The sequence below is a fragment of the Eleginops maclovinus genome, chromosome 22 (genome assembly GCF_036324505.1).
Source record: "Eleginops maclovinus isolate JMC-PN-2008 ecotype Puerto Natales chromosome 22, JC_Emac_rtc_rv5, whole genome shotgun sequence".
Lineage (NCBI taxonomy): Eukaryota > Metazoa > Chordata > Actinopteri > Perciformes > Eleginopidae > Eleginops > Eleginops maclovinus.
Window position 1 is genome coordinate 23303647 of NC_086370.1, and position 15143 is coordinate 23318789.

Genomic DNA, 15143 nt, shown 5'->3' on the forward strand with positions numbered 1-15143 from the left:
CTGATCAGGCAGGAAGTAAACACTAAAGGGAACAAGTGTCAAGAGAACTCATTATTCGGGATCTTTTCACAGTGTTTTATTATTATGGTTATTATATTATCGTGTATATTTAAGTTTGTCCATTTTTATAGTATGTACAAAGTAACTATGAAAGATAATTATAAATAAATACAATAATCAACTAAATAAAAAATATAAGGAACTATAAATGTAAAAGAGTCAAAAGTATGATATTTTCCTCTGAAATGTAGGAGTGTATTATTGTATAGTGGCAATAGTTCAGTTAATGTGGTGACTTTTAACCACGGTTTATCACTTACTGTATTTTATAATAAAATGTACTCTTGTTTGCAGAGCCTGCACTGCATCCTCTCCACACAGCAGACACGGAGCTCGGTGTGTGTGTGTGTGTGTGTGTGTGCATGGTAATGTGTGTGTTGTAGGCCAATAGTCGCTCAGTTACACAACCGCTTTCAGTTTCCCTGCCTGCTGCTGGTGGCTCCCCGCCCACCGCCGCTCTCTGCTGCTGCTGGGCGGACTGGGGCAGATCCGAGCCGACCAGTTCCGTGTTCCCTCCTCCTCTCAGCGGACCAGACTGAAGCGGAGGACCCGGCAGCGTCATGATGGAGCCTCCTGCCCGGCCGAGGCATCCATAACTCCGGGGGGCGGAGAGGGGAAAGTGTGCCGAGGTGAGGTGTTTTATTTCTGGGTCTTTCTGAGCGGATTCATCCGGCGGCTGCGGTACGTTTCAGACAAAGTTTGACGCTGCTTTTCTGGAGCTCCTCCCCCTCTTTCACTCCATATCGAGAAAGTGCCTCACCATACACACACACACACGCACACACGCACGCACACACACACGAAAACACACACACACACATACATTTACGCGTGGGCTCTCCGTTCACGTATTTACGTCGCGGTGTCATGCAGCTCTGCAACTTTTACTGTCGATGCGCGTGCGTGCGTGTGCGTGTGTGTGTGTGGATACAGCTGCGATTCGTGTGTTCGTATATTATATATCGGCGTGTGTCACTGTGGCGTCCATTGATGTTGTTGTGACACAGGTGACGTAGTGCGTGACGCGCCTTCACGATGAGATAAGCAGATCCGCTCCGTGCGAATAAATAGCACGCGTGCGTGTGCGCGCGTGCCTGGTTGATGGACACTGAGGTGGATTTCTGAGCTGCGCACTTCAGATTTTTCTAGCAAAAAGAAGAGAAGCAGGAATGTGTGAGGGAAGTAACCCACACACTGTTTCCTCTGTCTCTGTGTGTGTGCGCGCGTGTGTGTGTGTGTGTGTGTGTGTGTGTGTGTGTGTGTGTGTGTGTGTGTGTGTGTGTGTGTGTCTGAGACAGTGAGTAAGATGCATGTGCTCTCACACCTGACATGCACAACACCTACGTGCACCTCGTGTGTCATTTCCAAAAAGCATGGAAGTAATTTCGCAGAAGAAAGTCTTTGTCATTTATTTGATCACTTCATGTTTTCTGGAATGCTGTGATTATTATCTGAAAATGAAGAATGCAGCAAACAATTGAACCTGGAAGGTGTTTATTACACAATGCATTTTATTTCTGATTAATGTCCCTCTTACCTACAATGTGATGGTCCTATTCTGCTTTAATGGGGGGTGTAAAATATCACACATGAATATAACATGTATTTTAGAATAGGGCCTCTGTAAAGCATTGTGTGGTTTTTGTGTTTATACTTTGTGTGTGTATCGTCATGAATATATCTTTCCATTTCCTACTTACTGCAGTTTAGACTTTTTAAATCATTTTAATTATCCAGAATATTTGACATTGTTTATATTTGGTATAGTATCTTTATTTTAATTTGTAATTCTATTCCACCTTTTGAGTATTTGTACTTTAAGGTCTGAACACACTGCTGCTTCTGTAACAAAATCATTTCCCTAATTGGGACCAATAAAGTATCTATCTATCATTCCTATAAGGTTTTAAATATCTGCTTTTTTTGTTATTTTCTATTTAGGTAGCTTAAGTTCATCAAACAGTCCGACGACATACAAAGGGATCAACAGCTGACCATAACGATGGATGAACAGATGGGAGTAATAAGGATGACTACCCAGAAGTCTCTGGCAGCTGTCCTTTGACCACTTGTGGATTAAAAATGGCCCTTTGGCTCGGACCGGGAGCGAAGCGAGACATCGTACTGTCTGGGAGCTCTGGGAATTTAGTTTGAAACTGGACTGCAAAGCTCTCTCCTTATTTCAATGGGACTCGCATGGTTGGTGAAGATGGAATAAGATCTGAGTGTTTCTAAAGAAAAACTGATTACCAAATAGAAATTGAGTCAAGCATGGAGCAGGATTTCACACAATAGGATCTATCGTACATTTTGGATGGTGAACATCTGTATGCACTAGCCTGGACTAACATTAGCCAGCCTGGATCCAAACCCTTTACGCCTGAAACACACCTATAACTGTAATCTATCTGCCATTTCTGCTCAAAACTGCTGCTCTAAAATACAAACATGGCTGCTACAGGAAGGAAGCACTTGGTGAAAGACTTCAACCATTTCATCACCTGTTACCTGTGTCGAGGTTACCTGATTAAACCCACCACGGTCACCGAGTGCCTGCACACCTGTGAGTGAAGCAACACACCTGTGATGTTTGTCAGTTGAAAGATACCAAACCCTTTGATGCAGGGAGATATTTCTGAAACCATCGATCAACTGGATGAAAAGCTTTTGGCAAACCTATTAAAGTTTATCAGGATAGTTCAGTGAGTGAGCAAGCACAATCTCTGCTACCAAGCTAACATGCTAATGAGCGAGCTTTCAAGCTAACCTGCTTTACCACCATGTTAGTTTCCAACTGAGGGAACGAAACCCATGCAGGCAAGCTAACCTGCTAATGAGTGAGCTAGCTCACTGATCTACTGTACAAGTGTGTTAGTTTCTGTGCGAGTGAGTGAGCAAACTATCTGCAAGCTGTCAAACCACCTGTGAGCAAGCTAGCAGGCTATCCAGCACACATTTATTTAAAATCCTTGAAAAAGATGCTAATCAAAAACATCTGTGAATGTAGTTTAACCCCAAAAATGTACTAAATGTTTACTTGCAAAGAGTTAAATGAAACCCAAAGGTAACATAAAACAGGTCAGCTTCCACACAAGAGATAGCTAACTCTCCGCAAGCAAGCGAACCTGCCAATGAGCGCACTAGCAGGCTGACGGGCATGTATCTCAACTTTTCAGTGTTTTTTCCGTTTTATTACTTTGAAATCCTGCAAAGAATATGCTGTCTTGGCAAAAAAGTGCCATTGGAGATTCTTATTTCCCCCAATAACATCTGTGTTGTTGTTGTTTCTTATGCCGCCTGCAAGGGATGCATTGAATGTCACCTAGTTTGTTCAGAATTCCCAAAAAACACATCATTAGCCTGTTACCTGGCTAGCTAACCTACTGTACAACCATGTCAGTTTTCATGCAAGTCAGTGGCTTAACTATCTGGAAGCTATCAGCAAGGGAGCTAACCTGCTAATGAGCGAGCTAACCTGCTAACCAGCAGACATTTTTCAAATTCTCAGTGTTTTGTTTCCAGTTTATTTCTTTGAACTCCTCAAATTAGATGCACCTTATCTTACCCCAATAACATGTGGATGGTTTTCCGTTTGCAGTCTGTAAGAGCTGCATTGTGCAGCACTTTGAGGACAGCAACGACTGTCCTAGATGTGGCATTCAAGTCCATGAGACCAACCCACTGGAGATGCTCAGGTAATGTGTACTTTTTTATTCATACTCTGAACTGACTCTCACTCGTGTCAATCTCTAAGAAAGCCTCCACTGTTTTAGATGATAAATGCAACACTTTTTGAGTCCCACAAATCTATGTATTTCACCTTATGCTTCTCTCTGATCTCATTCAGCACATCCTTCATTTGAGTTTCATTCTGATTAACCATTTGCCACCATGTTTTTGGGCACTTTCTTTCACCTATCTTGTCCTCTGCTCTCCACTTTATATCCCGTTACCCTCCTCTTCACATGATTCTCTGTCCATATTCTCAGGTTGGACAACACCCTGGAGGAAATCATTTTCAAGCTGGTGCCTGGACTCAGAGAAAGTGAGTTTGCCAGATGCTTTCATCACTCTGTCCCCTCAGCTTGACGTTTAACTATGACTGGTAGGAATAATAGTTCACTAAACGAGGCAGCAATAGCAAACACATGATTCATGTTCGAGCTATTGAACATTCAGACAGTCTTAACTTTACAGCAGAAAACAGTATCCCAACTCCCCGTGCTCCTCTGCATGTTTGATCCAAGAAGCCAACATGTGTAAGTTAATCTGTGATGGTGCTTTAATTTAACGTCTCCATAACTTCCCGCTGCTGACGGAGCTCTGGCAGCGGAGACACGGAGCAAACATCGTATATTTCAGTGAGGCCGTGCGGCTCGGCCAAGAGGCGTAAAAATAAGCGTCATAACAATTCTGATTTATGGTTTTAAAGGAAATACCTAATGAGGTATCAGAATCACCCTTCTGTCTTCAGAGGAGACCAGTGTGAATGCTTCTCTGTGTCTCCATGCCACCTGTTTACCTGTTTATGTAAAACCAGGAGAGGAACAGCAGGAACTGGAGTTCTGGAAGAAGAACCAGCCCAGGGAGAACGGCCAAGGTGAGCTGTTTTCCATTCGTATGTGTTTTGATAATTATAGTTTATTCGCCACCAACTTTAAGGGTTTTTTCTTTTACTTATTTGACTGTTTTTATGTATGTTCTGCTTCTAATTTACAGTTTCTATCTACTTCCTGTCATTAGTAGAGGAAGCAGACATTAAATCAATAGATTAGGGGTTGTTTTGTTTCATATTTTAAGCTTGTTTTTGTAAATCTGGAGAATTTCCTGCTCATACTTAGGCTTTTTCACTCACATTTTGACGTCTTAAAATGCTGATATTTGAAGTGTTTTGAGGCAGCACTGTAGACTGTACAGTGTCTCAGAAGTGATGAATGGTGGTCTCTCACTAAAGCAGAAAACGCGAGGCGCCAGAGGCTCGGTCTGCCTGACGTCGTGGGCGATTATGGAGGCGCTGGCGATGATGATGACGGCGGCGACGACGAAGATTACCACAGGAAAGATCCCCAGATCGCCATCTGTCTGGACTGCCTGCGCAACACGGGCCAGTCTGCGGAGGCCACTGTCACGGTGGGTTCGTTTTAATTATAGCACGTATACCTTAATCATCATTGAGTTAATCAATTAACCTGAAAATCACTTGTAGTTTTGGGTCTTTTCCAGGAAAAGATGTAGCTGCCTCTCATTAAATAAGCATTATTTTATTTAAGTAATTGATTTCTTTTTTCTCGTCCAATTAGGATTTGATGAAGAGATTCATCCGCTGCTCCAGTAGAGTCACAGTGGGAACAATTAAGAAGTTCCTCAGTCTGAAACTACAGCTGCCCAGCTCTTATGAGGTAAGATACTCAACCAAACGAAGCTGAAGTTAAAATGGATATCACAACTTTTAGAAACCTTTCCTAACTTCATCCATGATTCAGCTCCTGCAGCCCCGCCCCCGACCTCTGGTCTAGCACAGTGTAAACTATGCATTTTATTTGGGATCATTCATAATACACTGCAACTAAGAACAGGAACCGTCATTCATTCGTGGCTGCAGGATGACATACAGTATGGCCCAAAATCTCATCAACACAACTCTGATACCTCTGTGGGGTCTCTGAGTGTGCTACTTAGCTAGCGAACGTTAGCTGTGTAGGTAAATGCTATCTATCTAACAAACTGGCTAGCACACGTTAGCTGTCTATCAATCAGACTTGCTAGCTAATGTTAGCTTTTGATGTAGTCACGGGTAATTCCAATGAATTGACTCTTCTACACAATCTACTCACATATGATGGTAACCTTTAAGAACAGCATATCCCTTTTATTACGGAACTGCTTTCAGTGGACTCCTCAAATAAGGAAATTCTCAGTTGACTCCCTTGTTTTGTCCAGTAATTGAGTGTCTCCACATGACTAACTACTCAGAAGCCAGACGTCATTCAAACTCCACTATAACTATATTTGCAGCCAGCTTTATCCGGGGGTTGTGAGGTTGGTTGAGCTTAAATGAAACTCTGTCACTCTCTCACATATTCAGCACTGCCTCCCACTCCTCACCACAGAGAACTTCCCCTTTGCTCTCATTTCGTGCTGTTTGATTTCCATTTCCCCTTATCATTTTCTCTGTCCTTTAAAAAGCAACACACTCAGGGGTTTTTCTGACCTAGGTCTAGCTTAATCTGAGCTCATTTCTAATCACATGTCCTCTGCTGCAGCTGGACGTGCTGTGTAACGGAGAGATCATGGGCAGAGATCACACTCTGGAGTTCATCTACATGACCCGGTGGAGGCTGCACGGAGAGAATGTAAGCGTCACTTCCTGTGTGTGTGTGTGTGTGTGTGTGTGTGTGTGTGTGTGTGTGTGTGTGTGTGTGTGTGTGTGTGTGTGTGTGTGTGTGTGTGTGTGTGTGTGTGTGTGTGTGTGTGTGTGTGTGTGTGTGTGTGTGTGTGTGTGTGTGTGTGTGTGTGTGTTATGTATTTAGTATTTATTTGTAGAACAAGCTGAAGTTCAAGTACTTCTACTTTTACTGAAGAACTACTTTTACTCGAATACAAGATCTGAGTACTTCTACTTTTACTCAAATACAAGACCTGAGTACTTGTACTTTTACTCGAGTACAAGACCTGAGTATTTGTACTTTTACTCGAGTACAAGATGTGAGTACTTCTACTTTTACTCAAATACAAGACCTGAGTACTTGTACTTTTACTCAAGTACAGGATGTGAGTACTTCTACTTTTACTCAAATACAAGACCTGAGTACTTGTACTTTTACTCGAGTACAAGACCTGAGTACTTGTACTTTTACTCGAGTACAAGACCTGAGTATTGTACTTTTACTCGAGTACAAGACCTGAGTACTTGTACTTTTACTCGAGTACAAGACCTGAGTACTTGTACTTTTACTCGAGTACAAGACCTGAGTACTTGTACTTTTACTCGAGTACAAGACCTGAGTACTTGTATTGTGTTGGAAGGAAGCGCTGCAGTTCCTCTCTGCAGTGCTTCCTCCTTTGTTCTAAATCACAGAGCGTCCATCAGAAGTATTTATGCCCCCCCCCCCCCCCCCCCCCCCCCCCTGATGAGTCATGGGGATAACAGCATGGAGGTATTATTTTGAACGCCGTCTGCTTTAGGACAAGGTAAGGAGAGAAGTGACGGAGACAGATCTGAAGCTTGACAGTGAAGTAAGAGGTGGAGAAAGAAGACACGACTCATCCGTCTCCTCCTCCTGTCAACTCTTCATTTCATCCACCCGATGCCGAGGAACACGGGGTACAGACGCCTCTCAAATGGGAGCGTAGAAAAGCATCACCCTGTCATTTAATCAGCTCAGGAAACTGCCCTCCGGTCACCACCACAGGGTTTCATAAATACACTCGTGTATGTATCTGCCGGTCTCTGTCCTGACGGAGTAATGAACACACTCTGACAGAAGGTTATTACCTTTAGATGTTTGCTCAGTTGGGTGGATTTCTGTTTGAGTTACTTGTTCAGTTATCTAGTCCACATTGGCAATAGGGTTATTTAATATTCATTAGATTAGAGGAACATGTCCTGTTCCTGCCCAGACACAAGAAGGGCTATAGGAACGCCATATATGGTCATTAGGTTCTGGTACTGTTGGTGGTTAATGTTAAAAAGGTTCGATCCATCCATAACTTTGACCCAGAGTTCCCAACTACACCATGGATCGTCCAATCTTACTTTAGGAACAGATGGAGGCGGGACAACCATCAAATATGTAGAAAGTAAATGTTTTGCAGAAGCATGAAGCAGTTTGAATGATTGAACCCCTGACCTATAGGCTCATAGCAATCGCTAACAACGACATTCAATAAACTCGTTAAAGAGACCCTATTCCTGCCTCTCCTTCACATTGAAGAGGAATATATTAGCATTACGCATAATAAACACATACCTGTAGGATCATAGCAAGTTTATTAGTCACTCACAGCTTTTGACTGCTAAGTTACTGCAGAACCAGAAGGGTTACGACTTATTTCCTCAAATCTTGACTTCTCAGAATTTGGACTTTTTAATTAGAATTCTGACTTTTTTCCAGAATTTGGACTTCTTTCAGAACTATGCATTTTTCCCAGAATTAGAATTATTACTTTTTTCTTATAATTATGACTTATTTTGTAAAATCTACACTTCTCAAAATTCTGAATTTTTCCTCAAAATTCGGACTTTTTCCAAATTATGACTTATTTTCTAAAATCTAGACTTCTTGGAATTGTTACTTTTTTCAGAATTTTTACTTTTAGGACATAGCTGCATTAAGTTGAATTACTGACCACATATTCCTGTGGGGTATTCTCTGCAAAACGTCATCATTAGACAGCACGGTCCTGCTTGCTGCTGCTGCTGCAGGTTGGACCATTTAACACGTCTTTCATTGAAACCAGAACCTGAAAAGTATCCGTCAGTTGAACAGATTGTGTGTTAGTGAAGTATAATTAAAGTGTTTGGAGACAGAAGTGCTGAGTGTCAGAGATGCAGAGGCACAGGGGCGGTCTGGTGAGGTTGCATCCAGTGTTGTTGATTTTTTCTGAGGCGTGATGCAGCAAAATGCAGACAGCCGGAGGAAATGACAGCAGCTGTGCTCTGCTGCCAGAAACAGGAGACAGACTCTAAAACAGGACACACTCCTTTCACTTTCCAGCTGCTCTGAAACACTTTAAGAGCTTCTTTCTTGTTAATGTTTTATGAAAAGGGACTCTGATGTATTTCTGTGCTTTAGGAAAGTAGCACGATGGACATTTCTATTATTTAACAACGATGATGAATGGATGAGCACTTCTGGAAAACTGAGGATGCCACATGACACCAGTATCTGAGGGAGGGTCCAGCCAAGGCCAATGGTGCATTCACTTGCCCTTCACATTGCCCTATATCCGGGAAGGGAGGTCGTTGTTCCGACTTTAGAGGGTTCGACAGATTTAAGTCCAAATTTGCAAATAACGGACACAAGAGGTGTTCTGGGTTTTGCATGGAGCGTTTAATCAAACCTCTGTCTCAGAAAGGTTTTCCGACTTGAAGGGTGAATAATCCTGGCCTGAATTTCAGATTATACCGACTCCACATGAATGCAGCACAAATACGATAGTTGCTGTTAACAAACCTCTGTCTCTAAAACCGTAGGACTTCTTTTTACTACGTTCCTCAGAATTAGGATTTCTTTTCTCAAAATTACGAATTATTTTCTCTGAATTTTGTTATTGTTCTGAATTTGACTTTTTCTCTGAATTTTCTTTATTACTCCTTCTAGTATTCCTCTTATGCTCCAGAAGTGTGTGAAGAGAAAACCAGATAGATTTATTTTCCTCTAATTTTGCTTCTATTTCTTGTGTCTCTCCCTCAGACATATCCCATGGTTCTCGAGTATCGACCACGGATCGACTTTGGCTAAACCACAGCTGCAAGAAGAAGACCACACACACACACACACACACACCCACACACACACACACACACACACCTACATGTCCACAGCGTGCAGAGAAAGAGATTTAAATGTATTTTTGTACAGCCAATGATGAAGTGCATACGTTGTCATGGTAAAGAGGTTTTATGCTACATAGAATAATATATGCTATAATATATGATATTTTTAAATGTATGTCCCTGTGCCTAAAAACCTGTTGAGATCAGAAATGAAGTTTCAGCATATCTTCACTTTGCCTGTCTAACTCTGTAGATTAAATGTTGATTTTCTACTGTTCATGGTCGGTGTTGTGCTTCATTTACACCCTTCCATCTCTGTTAGCGGCTGGACGTGAGAACGGTCCAAAGGATGCATCCATATGAGCACATGATTATCAACTCTGTAGTGTCTCTTGGTATAGATAGCTGTTTATTGTAATGGAGTACTTTAAGGCCACAGTAAGTTCTAATTTTACTGAAGTAAAGGATCTGAGTGCTTCTTGCAACTCTTCCCGTACGACATGTTTTATTAGTGAGGGTCAGACAGCTCATTAAAGCAGTCACAGGTGAAATATGTTGGGGTCTGAATTTATGAAAGAAGAGACAGAAAAACAACCAGGAATCTGAGGTATGACACACACACACACACACACACACACACACACACACACACACACACACACACACACACACACACACACACACACCTCATGACTACCTATTTTTACGCTGTAGTCTATCATGCAAGCATCCATTCCACACTGACGCCTTTTCATGTGTGAACATATGGATGTCTGCACTCACACTGACGGGACAAACACACATTCTCTGACAGTTTTACACACACTCACATTCACAGGCTCATATGTGCACCTTCCTCACACACACACACACACACACACACACACACACACACACACACACACACACACACACACACACACACACACACACACACACACACGTCCTTCCAGCTGTTCGTCTTGCCCTTGTAAGTGGTTGTTTTTTTCAGGGCAGAGTTATGTAGGCCAGGGGTCCCTGTGGTTCTGTACATGACACACAGGGATGCTGCCGACCCCACAGCACTGTCATAACACCCACTGGGAGTGTGTGGAAGAGGAATGGGAGGCAAGGAGGACAAATCTCACAACACTGACCCACCTTGTGTACGTTCACACAAGTTAGATAACACCTTAGCTAAGCCTGGTTGCTAATGATCATGGTTTGCTTACGGTCTAAAGCACATATGGAGGGTCAACGTTCACCAGTTTAACACAAATCCCATCCCCTTATCTAATTCTGTTGTTGTGAATTATAGTCAGGAACAAAATAATGACGACGCAACCGAGCTGTAAGTCCGTAAGAGTGGGACAATTAAATAAAAGTGAGAAAAACATGTTCGCAATATGTCACTGATGGACCTTCATAGGCCACATGGTTAGTCTGCGATCAAGTCCACGTTGCATGCCACACGTTACAGGAAGGCCCTCGGTTTGGTAGCAATCAGAAATGCCTTCAATATGTGGATAACTTCCTTGAAAATGAACGTAAACAGTTCCTTTTTAAGATATTGTTGGATACATTGGTCGATGAACACTTACATCAAGGAGAAATCTGCATCCATATTTACCAACACACCTTCATAATGAATCCAACAGCGCCTCACAAAAGACACGAACATTAAGCTGCATATAATAAATACCAATAAGCAAATTATCCTCCACCTCATCAGCACGTCCCCCCCCACCTGATGATATTTATTTAGGAAGTTTCCCGGGAAGTGTATCACGGCTGCAGCTTCCCGATGTTACCTCACCCTGATACCATCCCAGCACTCGACACAGATATCAGTGAGGCAGAGGTCGGACAAGTTAAACAGCTGATGGCACGGGAGGTCCTGCTGGGGGAGGGGGGGGGGGGGCTGACACCAGAGCCCTGCGGAGAGGAGCTGCATGTTCACACTGTGTCTGATGGATCAGTTTAAAGTACAGTAAAGAGAAAGTGATACAGCATGTAAAGATGAATACACATCTCGACGTCTCTTTTCGTCCTGTAAAACATGTGAATGCAATCAGAGGAATTATTACACAGCTTCATTAAATACTCGATTCTGATTGGTCAATTTGGACATTTCCTGCTGGCTAAACTACGTCAGACAAATCAAAACAACAAGAGAGGAAGACAACTCCTTAGCAACGGTCTGTTCTCCTTAGCAGAGGTCTGTTCTCTTTAGCAGAGGTCTGTTCTCCTTAGCAGTGGTCTGTTCTCCTTAGCAGAGGTCTGTTCTCCTTAGCAACGGTCCGTTCTCTTTAGCAACGGTCTGTTCTCCTTAGCAACGGTCTGTTCTCCTTAGCAGCGGTCTGTTCTCCTTAGCAGCGGTCTGTTCTCCTTAGCAACGGTCTGTTCTCCTTAGCAGAGGTCTGTTCTCCTTAGGTCTGTTCTCCTTAGCAGAGGTCTGTTCTCCTTAGCAGCGGTCTGTTCTCCTTAGCAACGGTCTGTTCTCCTTAGCAACGGTCCGTTCTCTTTAGCAACAGTCTGTTCTCCTTAGCAGCGGTCTGTTCTCCTTAGCAACGGTCTGTTCTCCTTAGCAACGGTCTGTTCTCCTTAGCAGCGGTCTGTTCTCCTTAGCAGCGGTCTGTTCTCCTTAGCAACGGTCTGTTCTCCTTAGCAGAGGTCTGTTCTCCTTAGCAACGGTCTGTTCTCCTTAGCAACGGTCTGTTCTCCTTAGCAGCGGTCTGTTCTCCTTAGCAGAGGTCTGTTCTCCTTAGCAGCGGTCTGTTCTCCTTAGCAACGGTCTGTTCTCCTTAGCAACGGTCTGTTCTCCTTAGCAACGGTCTGTTCTCCTTAGGTCTGTTCTCCTTAGCAGAGGTCTGTTCTCCTTAGCAGAGGTCTGTTCTCCTTAGCAGCAGTCTGTTCTCCTTAGCAACGGTCTGTTCTCCTTAGGTCTGTTCTCCTTAGCAGAGGTCTGTTCTCCTTAGCAGAGGTCTGTTCTCCTTAGCAGCAGTCTGTTCTCCTTAGCAACGGTCTGTTCTCCTTAGGTCTGTTCTCCTTAGCAGAGGTCTGTTCTCCTTAGCAGCAGTCTGTTCTCCTTAGCAGAGGTCTGTTCTCCTTAGCAGCGGTCTGTTCTCCTTAGCAGCGGTCTGTTCTCCTTAGCAACGGTCTGTTCTCCTTAGCAGCGGTCTGTTCTCCTTAGCAGCGGTCTGTTCTCCTTAGCAGAGGTCTGTTCTCCTTAGCAGAGGTCTGCTAGCGAAAAACAACAGACCTCTGGAATGTCCAAATCAGCCAATCAGAATCGAGTATTCATCCAAGCCGTGTAATAAAGGCTGGTTAATGGAAAATAAACTGTGTCCAGACTTGGACAGTTACAGAAAGCGTCGGTCAGAGCTGCCGTCATTTGAAATTACGTTACTGTCGCTGCAGGTCCGAGTTTGACGGTAGGAGATCGGTAAGTTCTGGGCTTGTGGCTCTAATGGTGGAGTAGATAAATGAAACACTTAGCCATCTCTTGCGGTCCGTTACAGCAGCCTGGTAATAAATCATCAAAGCCTAAATCTGTCCCTCTTGTTTGCCAGAGACTTGTCAGACCTGGGATGGACGGCTCATGTATGCTTGGTCTGGTTCTGGGTTTGGTCTCTGGCACAAACCTTAATACTACATTTAAATCAGCACAAATCCCAAGATAGGATCGGGATAAGTGATAAGTAGCTGAGTACATGTCTCAAGTAATAATAGGAATAATAATAGTTTTATTTATACAACCAAAAGGGCTTTAGAAGAGATACATACAAAACAACAACGAGTAAAAATAAAGAGTGAGGAACATAATTAAAAACAAGGTAGATCACAAACCAATAGAAGGAACATGTGAACAGTGATAGCTCTAACATGTTCCTAAATTAAACTTATAGGTCTTTAATTGAATCTTAAAGTTCCAAGGGAGTTTGCTGTTCTAAAATCCAAGTTCTGTGTTGAAGTGTTATTTAAGGTACGTCTACTTTTAGTTTAGCTGCATCAGTTCTACTCCAACACTTCTCAGGTGCAGCAATTGCATATCTGACAACCATACAGTTTCAGTAAGATCTATTTCCAGACATTAACTCGCCTCTTCCCACATGTGAGGGTTTGTTGGACATATTAGGCGTGTGTTAGTGATGAAGACGATGACATGCGGGGACATCCACTCAGCACATGGATCCATAACGGCAGCCCTTTGTGGGAATGTCATGTCCGTGTTCCTGAGCCGGAGACGTGCAGCTGTGACTCATGGAGATGCCGGAGGAGTGAGGGCATGACTGCCGGCCGGCTGCAGGTTGGAGGTCATTCACATTCAACAGGGTGTGAGGGTGGAGCAGGCGGAGGATACGGTGCATTAGAGGGTCTGCCGCGAGGGTGATTTTTGATACTGTTGAGTGCATGAGTGGGTGATGGAATTTACATGTGGCACATCCATCAGTCCTTAAGTTAAAAAGGTCATCCTCAAGATTTCAGTTGATTTGATGACATCCTTCTTTTCTGGTTTAATACTACAAGTTATTATTCATTAATATTAACATTAATATTCAGTCTTGGCAATTTCGGGTTAGAGCGTGATTGCTCAAACTTTGCATAGCATTGCCAGCTTTATCTGCCTTTACTTTGCAAAAGGAACTGTTTTTAAGCTTTTAATTGAACTGTTATTAAGTTATAACAGGTTTAAAGGTGAGAACACTAACCATTTAGATTACCAACAGATGATTCATCTTTAAAATATATATATTTGACAGTTACAGCGACGTTTGGAGCAGTGAGGAGCTGCTGGTTGTAGAGAGCAGCTGGTGAGCTGATATACAAAAATGACTCTTACTGTCTGAAGGTAGACACAGCAGGTCCACACTGCAATTATCAGAAATAACGAGTCAGACTTTGATAAATGTGTCAATGGAGCTAGATAGCTAAGTTTGGCTAGCTAGCTTGTAAAATAGCTTGCTAATGAAAGCTAGCTAACTAGTATGATAGAAAGTGTTAGCTAGCTTGTAAATCACATGTCTAATATTAGCTAGGTAGCTTGTTAGATAGCTTGGTAATGAAAGCTGTCATGGAAAGCGTTTGGTATAGATTGTAAATTATATATGTAGCAATAGCTAGCTACCTTTTTAGATAGTTGCTAATGAAAACTAGTAAGTTAGCAAGTGTTAGCTAGCTTGTGAATTACATGGAGCTGAAGCTGGCTAGTTTGATTCAACTTTCATTCGCTAGCTATCTTGTTGGATAGTAGCTAAGGTAGCTTCATTTACAGATACACACAGACAGGTTAATTATGGAGGAACCAGGGGGATTCTGCCTTCAGGGTCCACTACAAATCTACGTCATCACTGCACCACCTCCTGCAGGTACATCATGTGGTGCAAACCCTGGGAAAAGGATTGTGCCCGATGATTCTCTCAGGGGTTTGCATTTTTTTAAAGGGAAACAGCCTCAACCTCTGCATCAGGGCCGTTTGTGTTGCCTGCTCATGCCTTTTTCTTTACTTGCTATCAATTAAAGCAACAATCTCATCCTGCCCAAAGATCCCGATGCTCCTTGGTATATCCTTCCTATTTAGACTAACACCGTCTGCTGATATCTA

The 15143-nt window shown here is 42.9% G+C and overlaps 1 protein-coding gene across 3 annotated transcripts; it reads left to right on the forward strand.

The window, feature by feature from the left end:
• Positions 1 to 456: 456 nt before the first annotated feature.
• LOC134858655 (polycomb group RING finger protein 5-B-like) lies at positions 457 to 9836 on the forward strand. 3 transcript variants are annotated; one of them, XM_063874648.1, is made up of 9 exons: positions 457 to 689; positions 2002 to 2623; positions 3659 to 3755; positions 4050 to 4105; positions 4601 to 4660; positions 5015 to 5190; positions 5361 to 5459; positions 6324 to 6413; positions 9477 to 9836. In XM_063874648.1, the coding sequence occupies exons 2-9, from the start codon at positions 2509 to 2511 to the stop codon at positions 9522 to 9524; spliced, it is 741 nt and encodes a 246-aa protein (XP_063730718.1). In that variant the 5' UTR covers positions 457 to 689; positions 2002 to 2508; the 3' UTR covers positions 9525 to 9836. The 3 variants fall into 3 exon arrangements, with proteins under 3 accessions (XP_063730718.1, XP_063730720.1, XP_063730719.1); XM_063874650.1 differs by having other exon boundaries at positions 5018 to 5190; XM_063874649.1 differs by having other exon boundaries at positions 518 to 741.
• The last annotated feature ends 5307 nt before the right edge of the window (positions 9837 to 15143 follow it).